The sequence below is a fragment of the Molossus molossus genome, unplaced genomic scaffold (assembly GCF_014108415.1).
Source record: "Molossus molossus isolate mMolMol1 unplaced genomic scaffold, mMolMol1.p scaffold_m16_p_6, whole genome shotgun sequence".
In the NCBI taxonomy this organism is placed as follows: Eukaryota; Metazoa; Chordata; class Mammalia; order Chiroptera; family Molossidae; genus Molossus; species Molossus molossus.
Genome location: NW_023425399.1, coordinates 46,144,792 through 46,169,304, shown reverse-complemented (window position 1 = coordinate 46,169,304; position 24,513 = coordinate 46,144,792). Strand labels below are relative to the sequence as shown.

Genomic DNA, 24,513 nt, shown 5'->3' with positions numbered 1-24,513 from the left:
TCAACTAGTTGGCAGAGATGCCCTTCAGGATACACCACCTGTTAGAAGGAATCCAGCCTCTTAACTTTTCCATCAGGCTTTTTGCTTAGGCATCTTCTAAATGACACTATACATATTAATTTTCAAATTCAATTTGTTTTGAACAGTTACATATAATTGTGGAAAAGCCAAGTCAAAAAGGAATTATTTTACATACTCCTGATAATTTACTACTCAACGAAATCAAAACTAAAGGTCTGAGAAAATATAGGTTGTGTGTGTGAGCTTTGGGTACCTATGAAGCTATAGACAGCAAAACATTTACATAAGCTCCTCTGAAATATGTGATGCTTGATTTAGGTAGCTATACATTTTTAATATTTGGAAGAAATTAGAGAAATTTAACAGAAGGCATCATCATTTTAATGTATTGTAAAGGTGATGCATAATGGTTGTGTTAATTCCCAGTGGAGAGACTTTGTCTCAACAATAAAGGACCCTGCTCTATTCACCCATCACCAGCAATGAATTCAATAGCTTCAAAATACCTTCTTATTTAAGATTAATGTGGAATTTTTAACACATAGAGTAAGATTAACAAGTGTGTCTTAGTTGACTATTAAAGCAAAAATATCCCAAATCAGCAGGTCAAAGAGAAATCTTATTTTACATTCTTAGGCTAGAATGAAAAGAAGGAAACCAAGCAGCAAGAGTCTTTATAATGCATCTAAATTTGTTGTGGCAATCAAATGAAAATGCATATGGAAATACTGTGTGTGAACTCCAAGCATAAATTTAAGGAATTATGGTGTGCATAGTAGCAAGAGAAAAATGAGTACAAATTGGAATGTGTTATGAAATAATGCAACACACACACGCACGCACGCGAATGAGCACAGATTATTTACCTATAAATTATAAACTTTCACTTTTCTTTAAAAATTTTAAAAAGTCCTTAAAATTGGTACATGAAATTTATAAAATGTAAATAATTTATTCTCACAAAGATTTTAAAGTTAACCAAATCAGTAGCTGACAGACATACTAACATATATATGGGATAGTTGGGTAGTTTTGCTGAGCATATCATCTTAACATCTTCTTCACTGATTTACTTTTGATACCTAATTGTAGAAATGAATTGTTTTCTAAAAAACCGATTTTAGAAAAACCAATATGCTTGGCCAAGTTGAAATACCGTAAAAGAATAAGAACACAAGAGACGAGAGTTTTTAGTTCATTTTTTTTTTTTTACTAAAGTCCAGAAATTTCCATAAGACAAGTACATTAATGAAATGTTTCCAAAGAAATACTGAATAATATATACTCTAGTTGGCTGTGGGTTCCAGTTCTAGAGTTCAAACCTAATTTTTGTGCATTAAAAATCAGCATGGGTCTTAGATGATCTAGAATACACTGTGTTTTGAAATCCACAGCTGGTTTGATTTTTAACCATAATGAAAAACCAGTATTCCTAGACAATCAAAGTGTTTTACAAGCAATAAGAAATTCAGATCCACTGTATTATGCAACACACATCTTTGGAAAGCAACATAAAACAGTGAGATCAGATCAGTAGAAATATACAGTTAAAAGAAATACACAAAGTACTGTAGTTTTCTTAAAAACTACTACTTGAGAAAGAAATCTTTCCACAAATAGCATAAAATTGTAGAATGATGAAAGGATTTGGGAAAGCTTTACAAAAGCCTAATTCCAATTGTATCTTCCTGAGGGTGGTGGCAAAGGGTATTTCCTTCCTTCTCTGGGATATCCCTGAAAATAAGCAAAAAAAAAAAGTTTACTTTCTGGATTAATACTCTTGCCAAAGAAATTAATTTTTCATCTCTATGGAAAAATAGACCATTAAAAAAGGTAAATATGTCTTAAAGGTATATATATCACATGGAAGGTTTCCATACATACATAGGTGCTTTTGGTCTGCAGCTTTATTTATACAAAGCTTATTGCAAGCAATTTAAAAAGTCTTTAAAATTCACACAAATGAACTATATAGTTAAGTGTTTTATGTAAAACCCCGGAAGTTCTCAATCTTCCCTACCACCCCCTGCAAACCATTTTGTGGTAAGGTACCCACAACATCTTTAGGTACATTTACACTAGGGACAGTCAGTTTGCTTAACCTAAGTAAGAAGTCAGTTAAGAACTATTATTTTAGGGTGCCTTTTTTTTTTTTGGTAGCCATAAATAGTACAGCATTAAGTAACATATTAGGTTATTAAATAATCAATTACAAGGGACATTCCTAACTTATCCTAGGTATGCTTGCAAATAACATTTCTGTAGACCTTTTGAAGATATACACTGTAGGCTAAGGCCTTGTTTAGTCATATAAATTTCACTATAGACATAGTGAAGTCATAATTATATTGTTTTTAACAATGAACTACTATAACTTAATAATACTTCAAAATGTGACAATAAAAATCAGTGGAAAAGAGACTGGGAAAAAAATATTTCTAAAAGGTCCCAAAAGAACTGTAAATTTACCAAGTGGTTTTAATCTTCTAAGTGAAGAATTTAACTTCCTATAACAGCATAGAGCTCACTTAAAGGGAAGAACTCCTCTGAAGGAGGCAGGGAAGACAATGAACTGCGGTCAGAAATACAGAAGTTCCCAGCTTTGCTGCCAAATTGCAAGTGTTTTAGGGGGTTCAGTTCCTGACTGAAAATGAAGTAACTGGACTAAATATTGTAAAAGTGTCTTCTAGTTATAAGTACGTCCTTATTTCAACAATACTCATTTCTTTAAATTGTCTAGTATCATCAACTCCAGTAGTAATAAAGTGTCAATATATGATATGATATTTAGAGGTTTTCAAAGTAAAACTCTATGAACTAAGTATAATAAACTAACAAAATTCATTCAAAAGACAATTAAGATTATCATTTTCTTGTAAAATGAACAGAGACTTCTACGGCTACACTAAGAAAAAGTGTAAAAAAGATTTTTCTTAGCTATCAGAATAAGGGGACACACAGTAAGAACTTAAGTTACAAAATTAATATTCGAAGCACTGCAAAAGACTTGTAGGCAACACCAGGTCAGCAATTGGAAACCACTTCACATCATCACAGGTGCCAAACTCCACAAACAGCACACGCTCTGAATCATAACACTCTGATCCTGTTCTCTGGCAAGAATTTGATGAAAGAGCATGTAAATACTGGACAGGGTATCAAATGGCTGGGGGACAAATAGAATAAAGCAAATAAACTTCAGTCTAAAATGCTGCAAAAACTGGATGCTATAAAGAAAAGGAAATGAAGCTTACATTTACCAAAGGTATCTAGGAATTACTATACACATTCAATGTATAGCTATTTACATTTGGTAGAAAAATATGTGCAACATTTTTTTTATGAAGGAGAGATTTTTTTCAATAAGGAGAGATGTCAGATAAATTAAGACCGAAGACTTCTAAGATAAATAAAGATAACAACTGAAAGGCAGATACCTGCTTTCATCTTCTAGTAAGTTATCATCTATTATGAGATCTAGTTTGTAGTAAAACAAAAAGCAGTATCCTTAAAGGATAAACAATGTGATCTGGTAACTGACCATATTTGTGCTAAAGGTCACTGATTGCTATGATTAAAGAGCTTTTGGTATGGAAATTATTCAGCATCTTCAAAGTATAACTTATTTAGTGAGGCAGATACCCTATATAGATTTTTAATGAGACCCAAGTTCAGCTGAGCTAATCAATCGATATCTTATCCAGCAATGTTTTTAAGAAAATATGGAGTCCTGAGAGGCATGGCTAAGTACAAAGTGTATACGTTTCATTCCACAGCCCACACTGTATCACCTGTCTCCCTCCACGATCATCACGTCTGGGTGGATACCCGCCAGGCCCGGCTAGCATCTGGTACTGGTTTGGCTGAAAGGCTGCATTTTGGGTTTGGAGCATCCGGTTCCATGGCAGGAGAGGTTCAGCCCCAATGCCTCTGTGGAAAAGCATCATGTGTGCATTAAAGTCAAGCATGTTATATAGCCAAAAGCCTAAAACTGGCAGGTATCATATCCAAATTTTAGGACAATCCAATTTTGTTAATTTATCATATGGGATATATCATGTCAAACTGGCTTTTGTATCCAACTTATAAAATGTAGTCTAATGTTTCATAAACTATCAGCATTTATTTAAAAAGTGTATAATACTCAAGTGATTCAGAAAGGCCTGGCTTAAAATATTTTGTTCACTTTCAATTGTAAAATTTCCCTCTCAATCAGGTAAAGATTTGGACCGAAGATCTCCAAGTTGGCTACATTTAAGATGCTATCTAAAGAATAAACATGTACAAGACAGGAGAACGAGGCTTTATTTTTTAAAATGTCCAGACTCATTCTTGGAGTCCATTCTTCCTAGTTAATTGCAGGTTGCAAATGAATTCTTACTGCTGAGTATTTTGAATCTAGGGTAGGGGACTTAGCTGTTTTTTCCCATCCATTATTCTGCTCAATATGTCAGAAGGTCTGATAGGGAGGAAACCTTTTCAAGTTCTATTGATGCAGCTCTCAATTGACCATGGTGACCTAGCAACATGAGCACTAATTGGCATGGGCTGACTGGCATTTGGTGTACAGTTTACATGGGAACACAGATTCAACAGCTATTCTAACCCAGTTTGCCGGTCCAGATTACTAGTCAAAAGAAATGTTTTAATTGTCTTCAAGTGCCTATTTTAACTTTGCAGATACAAAGCAACAGGTATGATGTATGAAATTATAACTTAAAGTTGTCACATAAACAATGTAGCAGAGACATACTTTCTAAAGGCAATCACCATTTAAAACGTAACTTTCTCCTTGAGACATTTTATTCTACTTCAATTTTTATAAAACAGTCAATACAAATAATAAAAGCAAAAGTCTCCAGTATATTTTAACATTAGCAGCTTTGGGGCCATTAAAGATGTTAGAAGGAATTACAATAAAACTTCACATTTGCCAAAGCACTGGCACGCTGGATTGTATAAACCCATGAATTTTACCACCTGGGTCTTACGGAAAATAAACCCAAAGTTGGGCTCATTGGATAACACATTCTTCTCACCGCTACTCAAGCTTGAATCCATCTTCTCTACCCCACAATCTCCTCCTTTTACTTGGGCTTGCCTCATTTTTACTTTTTAAACACCAAAGATAATTATGTTTGTGTGATGGCTTAAAAGAACAGCTCTCTGAAGACCTCTAAAAAGACCAATGCTATTCTTCACAGTTGGGGGTGAAACCAGGACTCTAATAATATAACTTAAGTGAATCCAAAAAAAATAAATAATAAATCTACATTTCAGAAACACTATACCTATATATGCAGGACCTTTAATTATTTTTCAGGTTCATTATGAACACAAATATATTTTAGCAAGAATGCCTCATCTGTTTAGTAATAATAGCTCTGTATGCAGAGTCAGGAATGGTCTCTTCTGGTCTCTGCGGAAGTGAGGGGTTAAGGTTTGCTGTGACCAGAGAGGCTCATCAAAACTGGGCCATTAATGCAAAATCTATACACCAAAAATGCAACTCACCCATTGTAGTAACTGTAATAAATTGTTTTCAGTTTTACAATGATAAAATACACTCAAATGAGTTACAGGTAAATCTGCTAGTATAAATAATATATATTATAAATGTAATTTTATATTATTTTATGTTCTCAAAATAGGTTAAGAACAAAGCCACAGTTTAAAAACATAAAGTTCTCCTTTTTGTTTGAAATTATTATTTAAAATGTTTTTGACAAAGGTAAGTTTTATAAAATAATTTAAATTAAACAGAAAGAATAAAGTAAAAGGGGCATGCAACCCCCCCCCCCCCCTTAACTGGCAGATGTCTTTATTTTCCACAAGTTTATTATATTTCTATACTAACTATATTAATTTGTAAATACTTATATAAACTGAAATTTGCCTTGAAAAATACACTTTAAATATGAGACAGAAGTGTCAAGGTTAACACATTTTAACTTTTTAAAAATTAGTAGCTACTAACTAATCTGAGGCATTTGGCATCATAGATGGCAACAATATCCTTAAGTATCTAAATTACTGCTATAGAAAGTAGCTGGCAATGTGAAGTAATGACTCCAATTTGGATGTTTAAAATTTGTACATACGGCAAATCAGTTTTTAAAGCTTTTACACAACTGACTAAACTTAACACCCATAAGTTAAAGACCAAATGGCCACTCTGAATATGGCCAGAAAAGCCTCCACTAGCAAAACTCAAGTGATTCAGAGTGCTAGACATCTCTATGTATATTAAGACTAGGTTGTCTTTGTGTGGGGAGGCGAGGGGTGTGTGTGTTCCTGATGGATTTTTCAGTGAAATGAATATATGAATTAAAAATACTATCTCAAAGTAGGAAGTAATTTAAAAGACTGTAGTTTAGAAAAATATGTATACTGAAAAATTTTTTTCAACCAAACATTCAAAATAGTGCAGTGGAAAAGTAATGAATTAAAAATCAATAATACCTGGTTCTAGTAAGAATTCTATTCACTAGTTGTGACATCTTAGCAAAGTGAAAGTGACTATAAGTTTGAATTTTCTCCTGTGTCTCATAAAGTTGCAACGATTAGAATGACAAGTGCTACCAAAATGAGTGATGTAGCATATTTCCTAATAGGCTAATGAAGTTTAGGATGGCTGAATTCAAACATTCTTTAAGAATAAATGATATATTTCTTAAATGACCATAATTTAAGACATAAGACAGAATTGTATTATGCTCACATTAAACTTTTGTTTTAAGGCATGATTTTAAGTTTCTGACTAAAACTAAAACAAATATGCCCCACTAAACTTGTCCCTAATCTTCTGATTTTTCAAAGTCCATCAGGATAACACCAATATTTGGCGAGGGCAGAAAAAACAAAAATATAACGGACATTAGGACAATGGTGATAATCTGAGGAAAACTTTTAATGTGTAGAGGAAAGTTATTGGGAAAGCAAGTGTTCCTCGGAAGTGGAAGTAGATCCTTGACATCCTTGAAGTTCCTATAGTTTTATTATAATATTATGCTCAGAGTAAGTATTTTGATGAGTTTTGTTTGAGTGAAAAGTTTCTTAGTAAAGAATGGTACAGAAGGAAGACCTTAAGTAAACTACTGAACTTCTGTGTGCCTTCATTTCCTCATCTGTAAAAATAACAGCCTCTTTAAAGAGTTGCTAGGAGGAATAAATAAAGTCATGTTTCTGAGAGCATGTTAGCATGATGCGGACACTTCTGTAAACAGATGATAAATGTTAGCAATTATTAACATGGGAAAGAGGAAAGCAACCAAGTGGGGAAACAAAATCAAACTTGACAAAAGTAATTCAGGAAGACGGTTATTTAAAAAGAGATCAGCTTTTATGTGATAATATATAATTTAGAAAATTTTACCCTTTATTCATTTAATTTCTGTTTAGAAATGGTGCAACTCTAGGGATGCTGAAGTAGTACATTCAGCAATTATATTGAAAACAAAACAAATACAGGCATTATCAATTGTCTTAAATTTAAAATGCAACTTACAATAAGTAGTTGATACTATTAATAAACAACTGAATAACATGATTTCTTCTATCTTTTTAAAGAAAATAATGAAGCTTTAGAGTCTTCTGGTCTTTAGGAAAGAATTTTCTTAAAAGGGGTGCAGCATTTATAACCCTGTTCATAACAACATTTTATTCATTTTAAATGTGAATAGATCAGACTGTAAAAATACTAGAGGAGAGGGGAACAAAACAGATTAGAACTAGTAAGGCAAAGAAGGAAGCCTTACTATGAAGGGGCCTAATTTGTTTTAGCACTAACTGAGGCAGCAAACCAGCATGAAATGATAGATTTTAAAGCTGCCCTTTAAAAAATTATTCTACAGATGTTAATATAATTATTCATAACATGCCTAGCTGTCTTGTAGTGTAGAAACCAACTGACTTAGAAGCACACAACTTATCAATGAAAGAACACATGTCAAACATCCCTTGTTATTAAACCATGTCACATTCTTCCTAGTCTGTGGTACTTATTAGACTGCAGATCCCATAATCCTCTTCTGAGTCCCTTCTGCGTTTAATTCAGTTCAGTCTTAAGTAGTTAAAGAAACTGTTTTCAGTGGCAACTAATAACTACTGACCTACAGTGACACTGCCCTACAATAGGCTTGTCAGCCCTGAAAAAGTTGTACCAAAGAAGCTGATTAGGACTTCAAGAGGTTTGTAGCAAGAATCAATGGTTGGTCTGTACTAATGCTGTGATGCTGGCAAAGAAATGATAAAAGTGGAACACTATTAGTTATGCCTCATTAAGCTCACAACCCTTCTAAAAAGAAATTTGTTTAGCCTTACCAAAACCTAATACAATTTTAAGCTCTCTGTGTTGCATTTTTTCAGGGCACCTCTAAAGCTTCAATAAAATAAAGGCCAAGAACCAAGAAAAGTAGGGAAGTATATAAACACAAGACTTTTACTTCAATGTGTTAACCATCTATTTTCCTAAAGAACAGGCACAAGAGAAACTGTTTAGAAAAAGAAAGTATATTTCAAACCAGAAAAGCCCAAACCTCCCATGTTGATGTGGAAAACATTTTTAAAGTGATGTTTGCTTTATTATTACCTATCAAATCTTTGCTGCTGGAAAAGGGGAGGAGGCCCTCGCCAGGAATCCTGGGGTCTCATATCTGGAAAATAAACAGAGTTTTTAAAAATAAGTAATCACTATTCAGCTACCCACATATTTTATAATTAAAAATTCTTGCAAAAAAAATTGAGATTATATAAACTAAATAAATTAGCATAATTACACAGACTGGAAATATAGAAAGATATTAAACAGGATCAGTAAATTTGTGCATTTTATTATTTTTCCTTTGGTAACAAAACAGTTTTATAACCTTGGTCACTAAATTCACACATTTCTCTCTTTCTCATTATGTATGTGTGTGTATGTAAAGATATATATATTTTTTACATTTATATTTTAAATGCTATGCTGAAGGAAGGTATTTTCCCCCCACAAATACACACTTAACGTATAGTAACTTTAATAACAGAAATCCTGAAATTTTCTCCCTAAATGTGTAAACTGAAAAGGAACACTGACTTACTTACCTAGCTATCATAACACAGAGCAAAGAGCACACAATCTCTCCAACAAAGGTCAGAAAGACATTTTAATAAAGGGACCACCCACTTATTTATTGTTTTCTGAGAGTCAAACCTCTTCTCCTAACACAAAGCTGAACTAGCAACATCTAACTATAAGAAACAATTAAATGGCTACTCCTCCTCTACCTAAGTGGGAATAAAGGAACACTCCACAACACTGGTCAGCAGGGGAGGTTAGTAACTCAGTAGGTTGGTATCAACCAACTGCCACTCTGGTCTCCAGTCTTGTAGTCACCTCAGCCACTCTTCAGCAGGGTCTGTGTGTGACCTAATTAAAATAGTTGGTTCCAGGAGTTGTCTAATGAGTTTACTGTGTGAGAACAGTAACCTCCTCTGGACTCTTGAGACCCTAAGGACAAGGCTTACCATAATGTATTCAGGATCACATTTAATGGAAATACAAACAAAAAACATACTTTTCAAAATTACTTTCTTAAAGAAAAGAAGAAATGAAATCTTACCTCTCTTTAGAACACAACCCCTCCCACTCCAATGCAATGGATTTACTTAAAACAAAAAAGGAAAGATACTCATCGCAAAAAAGAAAGAAAAATAAAATTGTGTTTTAAAAAGCCCCTGCAAAGGAGAATATGGAACAAGTACCTGGCTGCTCACAATGATTCCAGTGTGAGACAACTGGCTATTTCTGCCCAGGCTTCCTCCCACCTCAACTCAGCTGACAATGCTAGACTGAAGAAAGTTCCCTAAATGGACAAGCTGCCACTGGGGAAGCAGCTGTGACAAGCAGCTCCATTGCCTGCTGCCCCTAGGTCCACGGCAGCCAAACCCATGAGATGTCTCTCTTGGAAAGGAATGAAGAAGGCTTCATCATCATTATTTCCAAGAAGAATCCCATTCTAAACTGAAAGAGAGGTGGCATCTCTAGTTGATTTAAGTCCCTTTTTAATCTCTTAAAAACCAAACATGTAGCAGTCAAATTGAGAAACAATGCTGAGAGGTTCCACAGTGGTCACTATATATTCAAAACCTGAATGGAAAGTCAGGAAGCTAATCACCACACAATCCACAGAAAACAGGGCAAGAAGGATCACTAGTCTAGGTCCAGAATAACTTCTAAATCACTACTACAGACTGAACACTAACAGAAAACCACAATTAGAGGAGGTAAAAACAGAAATTCTTAGAAGATGATCATCATTTCATCAACCCCAAGTTTTTCTTACAACCAAGGGCAATTAAATCTCATCAACCTATCCAAAAGCTTCTTGAATTTTTACATTTCTGGCTTATATGCAGATAATTTCCAATTTTCTCTCTAACCATCTTCTCTGGTGAGCAATTATTGGACCCGTATTTAACTCAAAGCAGATGACTTCAATGTCTTCAGTACTTCAACCTCCACAAAAATCAGATACATAATATTTCTTTCATATTTCTTTCCCCTCTTGGGCTTCTAAATTCTGTTAAAGGCCTCATTAGTCACCCAGGTATTCAGTGTACACATGAGCCTCACTTTGAATCCTCTCTCCTTCACTTATCACATTCAAGTATCCAGCCCTTAGGTTCCTCTTTTCCCACTGTGAATCTACTTTGCCCCAGATCACTTCTGACCTTCATTACCTCTCCCTAACTAGAACCACCAAGTCTTTTCCATTACCAACAGAGTTGTGAAAGGAGATGTAACTGCACTTTTCTGCTTAAAATGAGTTTTAAAAAGCTCTTACAAATGAGGAGAAAAATGTGCACACAAATTAATAAATCAGCAAGGGATAAGAACAGGCAATTTATGAAAGGAAAACTGGTAAGTAGAAATATGATCAAAGCAGCAATTAAAAAATCATACCTTAAAACAAAGATAAATTCTTCCTTAGCAAGAACTTTAAAAAAATTATAATACCTGATATTGGTGGGAGTTAGGATATTAGAAATTCCCATCTGCTGCTATAGGAAATATAAATGAGTATGCTCTTATTGGAGGTTAATGTAGTGATATTAACCAAAAGTCCAGAAATTTAATATAACCTTTTCATCCAATAATACTATTTTTAGAAAGCAGTTCTGAGAGGGAAGTTCATAGCACTACATGCCTATCTCAAGAAACAAGAAAAATTTCTAATAGACTATCTAACCTCCCAACTTAAAGAAGTAGAAAGCAAACAAAAAGATAACCCCAGAGCAAGGAGAAGTAAGGAAATAGTAAAGATCAGAGCAGAAATAAATGACAGAGACGAAAAAAACAATTCACAGAATGAATGAAACAAAGAGATGGTTTTTCGAAAAGATAAACAAGATTGATGGACCCTACAAAAACAGAAATGAAAGAGAAGTTACAACCGACACCACAGAAATACAAAGAATTGTTAACAAATACTAAGAACAATGATACGGCAACGAATTCGACAATCTAAGTAAAATGGACACTAGTAAATCGGATCCAGCAATACATCAAAAAATTATTCACCATGATCAAGTGGAATTCATCCCAGGGATGCAAGGCTGGTACAATATTCACAAATCAATAAATGTGACAAACCACATAAACAAAATGAAGAATAAAACCCACATGATCATATCAATAGATGCTAAAAAAACATTCGACAAAATCCAGCACCTATTTCTGATAAAAACGCTCAGCAATGTGGGAATAGAGGGATCATATCTCGACATAATAAACGCCATATATGAAAGACCTACAGCCAACATCATACTCAATGGACAGAAACTAAAAACATTTCCCTTAAGAACAGGAACAAGACAGGGAGGCCCACTTTTGCCACTCTTATTTAATATAGTACTGGAAATCTTAGCCAAAGCAATCAGACAGGAAGAAAAAATAAAAGGGATCCAAATGAGAAAGGAGGAAGTGAAACTGTCATTATTTGCAGATGACATAATATTATACATAGAAAACCCTAAAGACTCCATCAAAAATCTACTAGACTTAATAAATGAATTTGGCAAAGTAGCAGGATACAAAATTAACGTCAAGAAATCAATGGCATTCTTATACACCAATGATGAACTCACAGAAAGAGACACTAAAAAAAAAAATCCCATTTACCATCGTGGCAAAAAAAATTAAGATACCTAGAAATAAACTTAACCAAAGAAGTAAAGGACCTATTTGCAGAAAACTACAAGACATTGAAGAAAGAAATGGAGGAAGATCTAAAAAAGTACAAGCACATACCTTGTTCATAGATTGGAAGAATTAACATCATTAAAATATCCATACTACCCAAAGCAATCTATCGATACAATACAATCCCCATCAAAATACCAATGACATATTTCACAGAACTAGAACAAATACTTCAAAAGTTCATATGGAACCAAAAAAGACCTCGAATAGCCATAGCAATCTTGAAAGAGAAGGACAAAGTAAGTGGGATCACAATACTGGATATCAGGTTATACTACAAAGCGACTGTAATCAAAACAGCCTGGTACTGGCACAAGAACAGGCATATAGACCTGTGAAACAGAACAGAGAACCCAGGAATGGACCCAAAACATTATGCTCAATTAATATTTGACAAAGGAGGCAAGAGCATTCAATGGAGTAAAGACAGCCTCTTTAATAAATGATGCTGGGAAAGTTGGACAGCTATAGGCAAAAAAATTACTTACACCATACACAGAATAAACTCAAAATGGATAAAAATTTAATGTGACTCATGAATCCATAAAAATCCTGGAAGAAAATGTAGGCAACAAAATTTCAGACATCATATGCAGCACAACTGTCACTGGTACATCACCTGAGGCAACAGAAACAAAGGAAAAAATGAACACATGGGACTACAACAAACCCCAAAGCTTCTGCACAGCAATAGACACAATCAAATGGAAAGGCAGCCCACTGTATGGGAGAGCATCATTGCCAATGATACATCAAATAAGGGGTTAATTTCTAAAATATATAGAATACTCATACAACTCAATAAAAGGAAGACAAAGAACCCAATTAAAAAACGGGCAAAGACACCTCTCCAAACAGGACATACAAATGGCCAAAAGACATATGAAGAAATGCTCAACATCACTAATCATCAAAGAGATGCAAATTAAAACAACAACAAGGTATCACCTCACACCTGTCAGAATGGCCGTCATCAACAAATCATCAAACAAGTGTTGGCGAGGGTGTGGAGAAAAGCGGACTCTAGTACACTGCTGGTGGGAATGCAGACTGGGGCAGCCACTATGGAAAACAGTTTGGTGTTACCTCAAAAAATTAAAAATTGAATTGTCATTTATTCGATCCTGTGATCCCACTTCTAGGAATATACCCTAAGAAGCCTGAAACATCAATCAGAAAGAATATATGTACCCCCATTTTTATAGAAGCACTATTTACAATAGCTAAGATCTGGAAACAGCCCAAGTGTCCATCGGTAGACAAGTGGATAAAAAAGTAGTGGTACATATACACAATGGAGTACTATGCAGCTGTAAGAAAGAAAGATCTCTTATCCTTTGAGACGACATGGAGGGACCTGGAAAGTATTAACCTAGGTGACACGAGCCAAACAGAGAAAGACAAATATCACATGATCTCACTTATTCGGGGAATATAATGAACATAACATTCTGAGGAATAGGGTAGACCCAGAGACATGGAAGTAGGGTACAAAGAGAAGAGATAAACCACAGAACTTATATGCATGTATGCATAATCAATGGACATGGACAACAAAGCCAGGTACGGGGTGGGGTTGGGGATTGGGGGATGGAGAGGAGGGTGTCAATGGGGAAAAAAGGAGAAACATCTGTAAGAAAAATAAAAAATTAAGGAAAAAAAAAGTTGATCGAGACAGTGAAAATGATACAGCACGCGCTCGGCTGTCTGAGTCAATTATCCACTCCTGTATTACAATTAAAATTTAAATTACTGTACATATGGAGTGTAGGCCTATGTATTCGAGCACCCCTGCAAATCCTTCAACGGTAGGTGCAACTGCCTGAGCAGTCCTTGTGTGTGGGCAGTAACATTTTCCCAAAACATTGGGTGAGGTTAAACTAAGCCAATCAGAGCATTGATTGGTTATCCTATCCTGGCCACTGAACAGCTCAGCCTCATGCAAGTTCGTTTCTCTCATACACACTTCTACATCGCTACGCATCAGAAGCATTTTTGCTCTTGTAAGTTTTTGAGATTTCTGAGAACTTTTATCTAAGCCCCACAATGGCTCCTAAACATGCTGCTTCTTCTAAGCCTTCTGATGATGAAACTAAGCACCGGAGGAAGATGCTTACCATCCAGAAGGTGGATATGATCAAAGATGACAAGAAAATCGTGGAGGCTGCCTGCCATTACAACTTGAATGAGTCTACAGTTCACTCCATCTGTAAAGATGAAAAGAAAATCCGTGCAACGGCTACTGTCTCTTTCAACAAAGAAGCAAAGTGCGTCGTGAAAAGTAATAAGTTCATAGTGAAAACAGAGTCTGCCCTAGCCGTTTGGACCAGTGACAGCCACAAGAAAAACATTCCGTTGAATTTGCTGGCCATCTGGGAGAGGGTGAGGCAGTTCTATGAGTGCTTTACAGTGGACGAACCTCAACCAGGGCCCTCTGCTGCAACGTTCATGGACTTCATAGCAAGTGAGGGTTAGTTCGAGAAGTTCCAAAAGAGGTATCATCTGAAAAATGTTTTCTCCATCTAGAAGCTGCCTCTGCTGACCAGCCTGCAGCAGAGAACTACGTGAACAACACGTTCCTGAAGATTCTTGAGGAGGGTGAATATCATTCAGAACATGTGGATGAGGTGCTGGAGACACATTTGGATCCCTTAACTGATGAGGATCTGGTGAAGGTGACTAAGTCTGCGAGTGAGGAGGAGGAAGAGCAGCCAGAGGTTCCTGGGGGTCAGGAGGGGGAAGTTGCCCTTACACTTGAGCGTCTCTTTCAAGTCGTGAGAACTATTAAGGTAGTAAAGGACATGACTGGCGAATGGTACCCACAAATGATGCATGTATTGCGGTTCCAGAATACACTTGATGGAGTGATAGAACCTGACAAAAGCCTCCTCATGCATATGAAAAGACAGCGCCAGCAACTGCCTATCACGATGTTCTTCAGACACGCACCCAGACACCCACTGCCTACTTCTAGTACTCCTTCAGTGGAAGAAGACCATGACACACCTGCTGAAGATACTGCACCACCTGAAGACTCTCCTACTGAGGTCGTGCCTTCAGAGGAGCAGTAACCTTGCTCTTCTTTGCTGTGCAGTACATTTCTTCATCATCAAACAAGTTGCACTATTTTCACAGGTTAGTGGTTGTGTATAAGAACTGGGTGTGTAATTAAATGCACAATAATAATAATAATATATTTGTAATGTTAATGTCTTATTTTCTCTAATATATTGGGTAATACAATGTAATGGTGACTAAAGGGTGTTATTTCATGTCTAGAGGGCTCTAATAATGTTAAAAAACGTATTTAGGTTGTAAACAGGCTGTAGAAGGTCTGTGTTCTAACTGCGAAAATATTTGATTTATAAATAAAGAATCCTACTTCATGGAAATTCATTTATCGCAGTAGAGTCTGGAACTGATTAACCACGATAAACAAGGGCTGACTGTATTTCTATACACAAGCAAGCAACTGGAAATGGCATTTTAAAATAATATTATTTACAAAAACATCAAAACACAGCAAATATCTTGGGATATTTCTTTTTGTCCTCAATTTTTATTGTGATGATTTCAAGATTTACAGAAAAACTGAAAGAGCACAAAGAATTACCATATGTCCTTCACCCACATTTTCCAAATGTTGGTATAAATCTCTACTCCTCACATCACCAATTAAAGTGAAAAGCCAAATTATCAAGTGGAAAAAGTAACCCCCCCCCAAAAAAACAAAACAACAAAATTCATAACCAGAATTTAAAAGAACTCCTACAAAGTAAAAAAGAGACATCTTGATGGAAACATGGACAAAAGACTAAAACAGGTACATCACACACACTAAGATATACAAGTGGTCAATAAACATGAAAAAAAGTTCAACTAAGTAATGAAAAAGATGCTACTTAAAACATCTGTGAGATGCCACTACCCTCTAGTAGAATGGCTGAAAGTGAAAAATCTGACAATACCAAGGGTTGATTAGAATACGGAGCAACAAGAATTTTGCTACACTGTGGAAGTAATGTAAACTGGTACAAACTAAAATGTAATTTGGAAATCATGCCAGGTATTTTTATTCATTAAAGTTGAGCATACACACAACCCTAACTTTGCAATTCTACTGCCAGGTCCATACTAATCAGAAATGTTTACAGATGTGCACCAAAGACATGAGAATTTCACAGCAGTACTACTTCAGGAGCCTCCAACTAGGAACCAACCGAAACATTATCCCAAATGGATAGATAAATGATGATAGAGTCACATGATGAAACACTGTAAACTATGGGAAAGAATGAACCATTGCTGAAAGCAACAACATGGATAAATCTCAGAAACAAAATAATGAACAAAAGAGGGCAAATTTTAAAAAGGGTAACAGTGTAAGAATCCATTAGATAAAGCTGAAAAAACAAAAAAGCAGACAAACTAGTCTATGGTACTGAAGTCAGGATAATGGTTACCTTTAATGGGCTGGGGTAGTACATGGGAGAAGACACAATGGGGATACTTCTGGGTACTGGTAATTCTGTATTTCTTGTTATGAGTAGTGGTTATTTGAGTATGCTCATGTCAGAAAAGTTAAACTGAATACTTAAGATTTGGCACTTTGTATATGTTACATTTCAATATGTAAAAATACATGTATAATAACCCAATTTTCAAAAACTGCACATATAAAAGAATAATGAAAGAAACACTACTTAAGCACTTCCGGTCAAGATGGTGGTGTAGGTAAACGCGGTATCGCGTCCTCCCACAACCACATTAAAGTTACAACTAAACTACAGAACAACCATCATTCAAAACCGCCTGAAATCAAGCTGAATGAAAGTCCTACAACTACGAAATTAAAGCAGCAGCCACATCGAGACTGGTAGAAGGGGAAAAGGCACGACGAGCTGGTCCCACGCCCACGTGTGGAGGATAAAAATCAGGAGGATACCTCGGCTGGGAAGGTCCCCCCTAAGGACTGAGGGGGTCGCCATCCTGCACCAGGTGCCCAGATCAGGGTTCCAGTGCCAGGAAGAGAAATCCCCATAACTTCTGGCTGCAAAAACCAGCGGGAATTGAGGCTCAGGGACGGTGACGTGGCTGGAGCCCCAGGCAGCTCCTTAAAGGGCCCGCGCACGGACTTATCGAACTCTCCCTCTAAGCTTGGAGGGGAGGCAGCTTGAGGGGCACCAGAGACATACAGGGAAGAACTGAGCTGTTTGGCACTGAAGCAAGGGCTGGAAAGGGGGTTTCTCCGGGACAAACGTGCTGTCAGAGGTCTTTGTTCCTTTGGTGAGTCCTACCCTGGGGCGGCAGACAGCCGCCATATCTGGGATTCCAGCAACCTGGCTCAGGAAAGAACAGAACCAAACCCCAAGAAAAGAACTAAGCAAAATGGAGATAAGCAATCTAACAGATACTGAGTTCAAAATACTGCTTATAGGAATGCTCAATGAACTTAGTGAGAACCTCAGTGAACTTAGGGAGGGCCTCAAGAGCATAAAAAAGGGCCAGTCAGAAATGAAGAATGCACAGTCAGAAATGAAGGAGGCACTAATTGACATAAAGAATCATTTACAAAGATTCAATGGTAGAGTAGGTAAAGCCAAGAAGCAAACCATCGATTTAGAATATCAACAGGAAAAAAAAAAAGAATCCAAAAAAATGAGGATAGTGTAAGGAGCCTCTGGAACAACTTCAAGCGTGCCAACATTCGCATCTTGGGGGTGCCAGAAGGAGAAGAGCAAGAACAAGAAATCGAAAACCTGTTTGAAACAATAATGGCAGAAAACTTTTCTAACTTGGTGAAGGAAACAGACATACAAGTCCAGGAAGCACAGAGAGTCCCAAACAAGATGAACCCCAAGAGGCCCACACCAAGACACATCATCATCAAAATGCAAAAGGTTCAAGACAAAGAGACAGTCTTAAAAGCAGCAAGAGAAAGGCAGCTAGTTACCTACAAGGGACTTCCCATAAGGCTGTCAGCTGATTTCTCAAAAGAAACTTTGCAGGCCAGAAGGGAGTGGCAAGAAATATTCAGAGTGATGAAAACCAAGAACCTACCACCAAGATTACTCAATCCTGCAAAGCTGTCATTTAGAATCGATGGCCATATAAAGAGTTTCCCAGACAAGAAAAAGTTAAAGGAGTTCATTACCACCAAACCATTATTATATGAAATGATGAAGGGCCTTTTTGAAGAAAAAGATAAAGTGTATGAACAAACAAAATGGCAATGAATACATATATATCGACAATGGAATCTACAAACAAAATGAACAGGTAGAACAGAAACATTCTCATAGATACAGAGAACATTTTGTTGATTTGACAGATGGGAGGGGGGTGGGGGAAATGGGTGAAAAAGGTGAAGGGATTAAGAAGCACAAATTCATTGCTAGACTGACAAACCTCAAAGGGAAAGGTGTTGGGGGGTGGGTGGGGAGAAGTAAACCAAAGAACTTCATATGCATAACCAATGGACACAGACAATAGTGTGGGAAAAGGCGGGAAGGGGGTGGGAGTGGGGAGGAGGGGGTCAATGGGGGAAAAATGAGGAACATCTGTAATACATTCAACAATAAAGATTAAAAACAAACAAACAAAAAACAATAAAAGAAACTTATTTCAGGTTCATGAAATTATTAAGTTTTACTATTTTTTTAAATCCTCACCTGAAGATATGTTTTTTAATTTTTCTTTTTTTTTTTTAGAGATAAGGAGAGAAAGAGAAATATCAATGTGAGAAAGAAACACTGATTGGTTACCTCTCATACACGTCCCAACTGGGGATGGAACCTATAACTTAGGTATGTGCCCTGACCAGATATCAAACCTGTAACCTTTTTTGGTGTACCCAAAGACACTCCAACCAATTGAGTCACCTGGTAGGGCAAGTTTTACTATTATTTATTTATTTATTTATTTATTCCTCACCCAAGGATATTTTTTTTCCATTTATTTTCAGATAGAGAGTGTGTGTGTGTGTGTGTGTGTGTGTGCAGACAGAGAGAGACTTTGGTGTGAGATACACTGACTGGTTACCTCTCACATGACTGCAACCAGGACCAGGGACCAAACCACAACCAAGGTCCATGCCCTGGACCTGAATCAAACCCATGACTCTGGTCCGAGGGCCGATGCTCCACCTCTGAGCCAAACTGGCCAGGGTGCAAGTTTTACTATTAATATCAGATTTTATTTAATTATCATGTAGTATACCTAACATGCATTTTAAATATCGCTAAAAATATGAAAAAAAAAATCAGCCTTCCCATGTTATAATCTGTACCAATAGATGCTCCCAGATTAATTTTTATACCAGTTATTCTAGGCTTAATACTATCTCTACTGGCCCTGTACTTCACACTCATTATTTTCCCTTAGCCTAGATTATCCCAAATTCCCCCTTATCGGTTCACTTTAAATATTACATTCTCAATGATTTACTTCTATACACTTTTTATTCCTCCCATTCCCACCTCTTTTGAAAAGATGTTAAATATAATTAGAGTGCCAGCATGAATCCTAGGGTGACTCAATGTTTACAAGTCAACAGGCAGACAGGACCACTTGTTCTAAGTCAATCCCTACTTTACAGACCATATTTCCTATTTTTTAATGACACAGTTAAAATAAAGAGATTCTAACTGAAATTGAATCTAATAAAAAAAAAAGTTTCCTTTTAAGTATAAAATTATGTTTCTAATAAGAGCCACAACAATGGCAAATGAGGAGTTACTCAAATTAATAAAAGAGGAGGACACCACTATTTGAAATAAAATGCCCAGATGCTGACAAAAGTTGTCCGTCTCCAAAAAAGGCAAATAAAAACTATAGAAATACAGGTCCCTAAATACATGCAATTCTTTAGCTCTGGTATGATATTGATAAACTCAAGAACTTCCTGACTTTTTTCTTTCTGTTGGAGCAGGATCCTGCAGGCTGAAGGGGACCTCAACGAGAGTCCTCGTATTTACATGAACCCCACTACGAAGTGATTTTCCTGAGAAAAAAACAGGCTTTTACAGATTCTCATATGGGCCTATGATTCCCTAAAAGTTAAGAACCACTGACTGAGGCAAACTGTGGTATGCCTACCACCAGTGGTTCTCAAGATGACTTTCTGGGGGTCTAAGAAACTTATCAGCCATGAAAATTATCTTCATACCTATATTTATTTTTATGTATATTTGAAGCTACACGACAAGCACATCAAATCTATAATGTCATAGTATTAATATAGGTTAATAAAACTATTTTCAGTTTAAAATTTTCTCAAGGATCTAAGTAAATAGCTTTCTAGGCGGTATCTACAAGGACTATGGTGGCAGGGCTCCCAGCTACTGGGTATTATCAGAAAACACAAGGTGGAAGGAAGCTGCTTATTGAAGAGTACATCCTTTCACCTTTGCTAATCAAATCTCTTTCCAGTCCTCTATTACTCAGTGCAATAACCTCAGAAATTTATCATAACCATCCTCTTGAGAAAGACAGTAGTGGCTAAACTAACCCATAGAGATTATATCTCGCTACAGCATTTTTCATCTCAATTTCTCTTTGTATTTGGAGCTGTGATACCATTATGGATAGAAGTAAATGTAGAGAGCCGTAAGAAAAAAGAAACTGATGAGAATATGCCAATAAACAGGTCCTTTAACAAAATCTGGATATGCTTTCACCATTCACTGATAAAATCTCAGGGCATAGATAGTACTTTAAAAGTGATTAGATCACTTAGCTGTATGTGGTAAGACTGGATACATATTACATACATGCACACACACATGAAAAAATAACTCATAAACGTTATTTGCTATATCTTAGAAGAAAAGCAAGTAAGTAAATTATTGCATTGAAGCAGTTCCCAAGAGGATCACTAAACTCTGTGTCTTTTCTGTGCTGCACAAAATATAATAAAATTGCAGAAGTCCATAGATTCCATGAGGGAGTTTAACAATGTCATTAAGCCAGTTTCCAGTCCAAGATGGCAGCAAAGGAGTTGCCCCTGCGATTTCCCATGTTATTGTCATAATTAGTTAGTTAATATTAATAAAGGAAAGAAAGCAAAGGGAAGTCAGACATTGTAAGCATGGTCATCACCTGGGAAGTTTCATCAGAAAGCTACAGATTCACACAGCATTGTTCCTCCAAGGGAATTAACACCCCTCTCTTCCCAGATCAGGTACTGGATTGTTGTGGGGAGAAAGGGGAAGAGAGGTACATCACAGTAGAAGTCCGGGTGGTACAGGGGAGGTGCTTGCCTGTCAGTCTAGCCTGGGAAACAATGAGTTAGTTAGGGGGTAGACCCATCAGAAGCTAGCAAAATCTTGGAAAGTTTACTTGGTTAGTTTGAAGAAGCTCCTGGTTAAAATCCCCAGAGTTCTCTCTCGTTTTGTGACCCGCACTTGCCCGTGTGTTCGCACATTCTCTCTCCACAGCCATGAGGCCTTAGCAGCTGCATGGCCCATGGCCACCAAGTGGCTCCACACACAGGATGCTGGACTGGACTTTAATATGGAGCAGAAGTTATGAGCAGTGGCCTTTATTCTGGCCCTGCTAAAGACAAGACTGGACTTTATACACAGCAGGACAGAGAGAAATGAGACATTGGAAACCCAGGGGTTTATTTTTCTGGATATGACTCCTGAGGCAATGGCAACAAAAGCAAAAATAAACAAACAGGACTACATCAAACTGAAAGTTTTTTCATAGCAAAGGAAACTTGAAGACAAAAAGGAAACCTACTGAATGGGATAAGATATATGCAAATGATTTATCTTATAAGGGGTTAAAACCCAAAATATATAAAGAACTCAAGAACTCATAACATCAAAAACCAAACAATCCAATTAAAAAATGGGCACAGCCCAGCTGGTGTGGCTCAGTGCACTGAGCGTTGTCTCATGGACTGAGAGTTCCTGGTTCGATTCCTGGTCAGGGCACATCCCCGGGATGGGGGGTGGGAGGGCATGCAGGAGGCTGCCGATCAATATTTCTCTCTTGCATCGATGTTTCTATCTCTCTCTCCCTTCCCCACTCTCTCTCTAAAAAAGAAAAAAAATCAATGAAAACTTTTTTACTGGGCACAGGACCTGAAGACATTTATTCAAAGAAGACACATTAAAAAATGCTCAAATCTCAAATCCTCAGAGAAGTGAAAATTAAAACCACAATGAGATGTCATCTCACACCTATCAGAATGGCTATTATCACAGAAACAACAAATAACAACTGCTGACGAGGATGTGGAGAAAAGGAAATCATCGTGCACTGTTGGTGGGATTGTAAATTAGAGCAGCCACTATGGAAAATAATATGGTGACTCTTCAAAATATTTAAAATAGAACTACCATATGACCCAGCAATTCCACATGTGGATATTTATCTGATTAAAATGAAAATAATCCAAAAAGACACATGTACTCTCAAGTTCATTATAACATTGTTTACAATAATCAAGGTATAAAATCAATCTAAGTCCTTCGATAAATGAATGGATAGAGAATGTGGTGTGCACACACACATATACACACTAATACATAGCCATACAAAAGAATGAAACCTTGCCATTTACAACAACATGGATGGATTTTGAGGGTATTATGTTAAGTGACATAAGTCAGACAGAGAAAGACAAATACCATATGATTTCACTTACATGTGGAACCTAAAAAAACAAAACAAAACAGAAACTCATAAAGAACAACCATCTTCTCTGATGGTTGCCAGAGAAGAAAGGGGTTGAGGGGAATGAGCAGGAAGAACATGGGATTAAGATGTATAAATTTCCCATTATAGGTCACAAGAATGTACTGTACAACATAGGAAATAAGAGTCTTCTCTCTCTCTTTCTTTAAATTTTTATGAAATATTCAGAAATATACTGAAACATCACACTTAGATTTAACAAATATTATTAGCCTTTTGCCACAATTTCTTCCCCTGCCATTTTGATGTTGTCTGGTTGGGTAGCAACCAGACAACAAGGAATGAGGAAAAGGCTTCATAAAGAAAGTGGCTGAGAAAACTTGGCACATGACAGACTTTCTTGATAAAGTAGCACAGCCATAGAACTCAAAAATAACATTAAATGGGGATACAATTTAAAATTAATGCAAAATCTATGAAGCCTAACATTCAACTATTTTGTCCCTTTTCCACTGCAATCCAAATGCCATGTAATTATTTTCATGGTTACCATTTCTGAACCACTTCTGTCCACAAAACAAGTTTTAAGGGGTCAGGGGGAAAAAGGCAAGGTCTTCTCAGAACCACAGGGTTAAAGGCATATTCCTACCTAAAGAAATGCCTGACTTTATATTTGGTGGTTCTGAGATACAGTTTGGTCAAGAAAGGGATACTGTTCTCTTTCAATTAAGTGGTGAATTACATACCTATTACACGTCATCTAGTTGCCCTCCTACTTGTATTAATAAACAGCAATGCATTCCGCATACCTCTTTTTGGATGTGCTCACTCAAAAAATGACTTATAAATAAAAATAAGAAATCACCCTGGCTGGTTTTGCTTAGCGGTTAGAGCATCGGCCTGCAACCAGAGAGTCCCGGGCTCATACCTCGGTTGCAGTTTGTCCTCGCCCCAGTTAGGGTCATGTGGGTGGCAACCACTCAATGTGTCTCTCACATCAATGTTTCTCTCTCTTTCTCTTCCCCACTCTCTCCCTCCTGCTCTATCTGAAGATAAATGCAAAAATGTCCTCGGGTGAGGATAAATAAATGAATAAGTAAAAATTAAAAAAAAAAATCTAATTCATATATTCAATTAACTATATATACATAGTAAAAATATCTGAAGACTGCATGAAGTATTCTCTTATAATTTTTCTAAATAATATGTTTTTAAGTCCACTATCTCTAGAAGGATACAATAAATCTTTTTAGCAATGAAGATTATAAACCAACCTTTGTGGTAATATTTAATTTAGCATGTAAAATAACCAATTAGTAAAAACTTACTTGACATAAGTTTTGGAATCTGGGTTTGTCCTCTCAACAGCGGCCTGTATAAGCTTCCCTGATAAGTTACAGGTGGTGGTGCAGCATTGCTGTAAATGCCAGTTCCTGAGCCTCTCGGCATAACGTGGCTGTAAAAGGACCACCCCAAACAGAAAAAAAATTATATCTAGAGATATTCATCATATCACAGCTAACACAAATGTAAAAAGTGCTAGTAGCCATCTCTTTAGATCTTATTATGATAACGTAAATTTATAAGATTAACAAAGTTCA

At 36.4% G+C, this 24,513-nt stretch overlaps 1 protein-coding gene across 7 annotated transcripts in view; it reads right to left on the bottom strand.

Moving 5' to 3' along the window:
• Positions 1–1,205: 1,205 nt before the first annotated feature.
• Positions 1,206–24,513, bottom strand: part of XRN2 (5'-3' exoribonuclease 2) — a 100,542-nt gene continuing 77,234 nt past the window's right edge. For 5 of the 7 annotated variants that reach the window (XM_036244280.1, XM_036244282.1, XM_036244286.1 and 2 more), the window contains 4 exons: positions 24,241–24,368; positions 8,612–8,675; positions 3,813–3,951; positions 1,220–1,755 (listed from right to left, as the gene is read on the bottom strand). In XM_036244280.1, coding sequence (XP_036100173.1) covers positions 1,690–1,755; positions 3,813–3,951; positions 8,612–8,675; positions 24,241–24,368 — 397 coding nt within the window. In that variant the 3' untranslated portion in view covers positions 1,220–1,689. Of the gene's footprint in view, positions 1,756–3,812; positions 3,952–8,611; positions 8,676–21,425; positions 21,539–24,240; positions 24,369–24,513 lie in introns of those variants that run through there. The other 2 variants (XM_036244281.1, XM_036244283.1) reach the window with 2 other exon arrangements.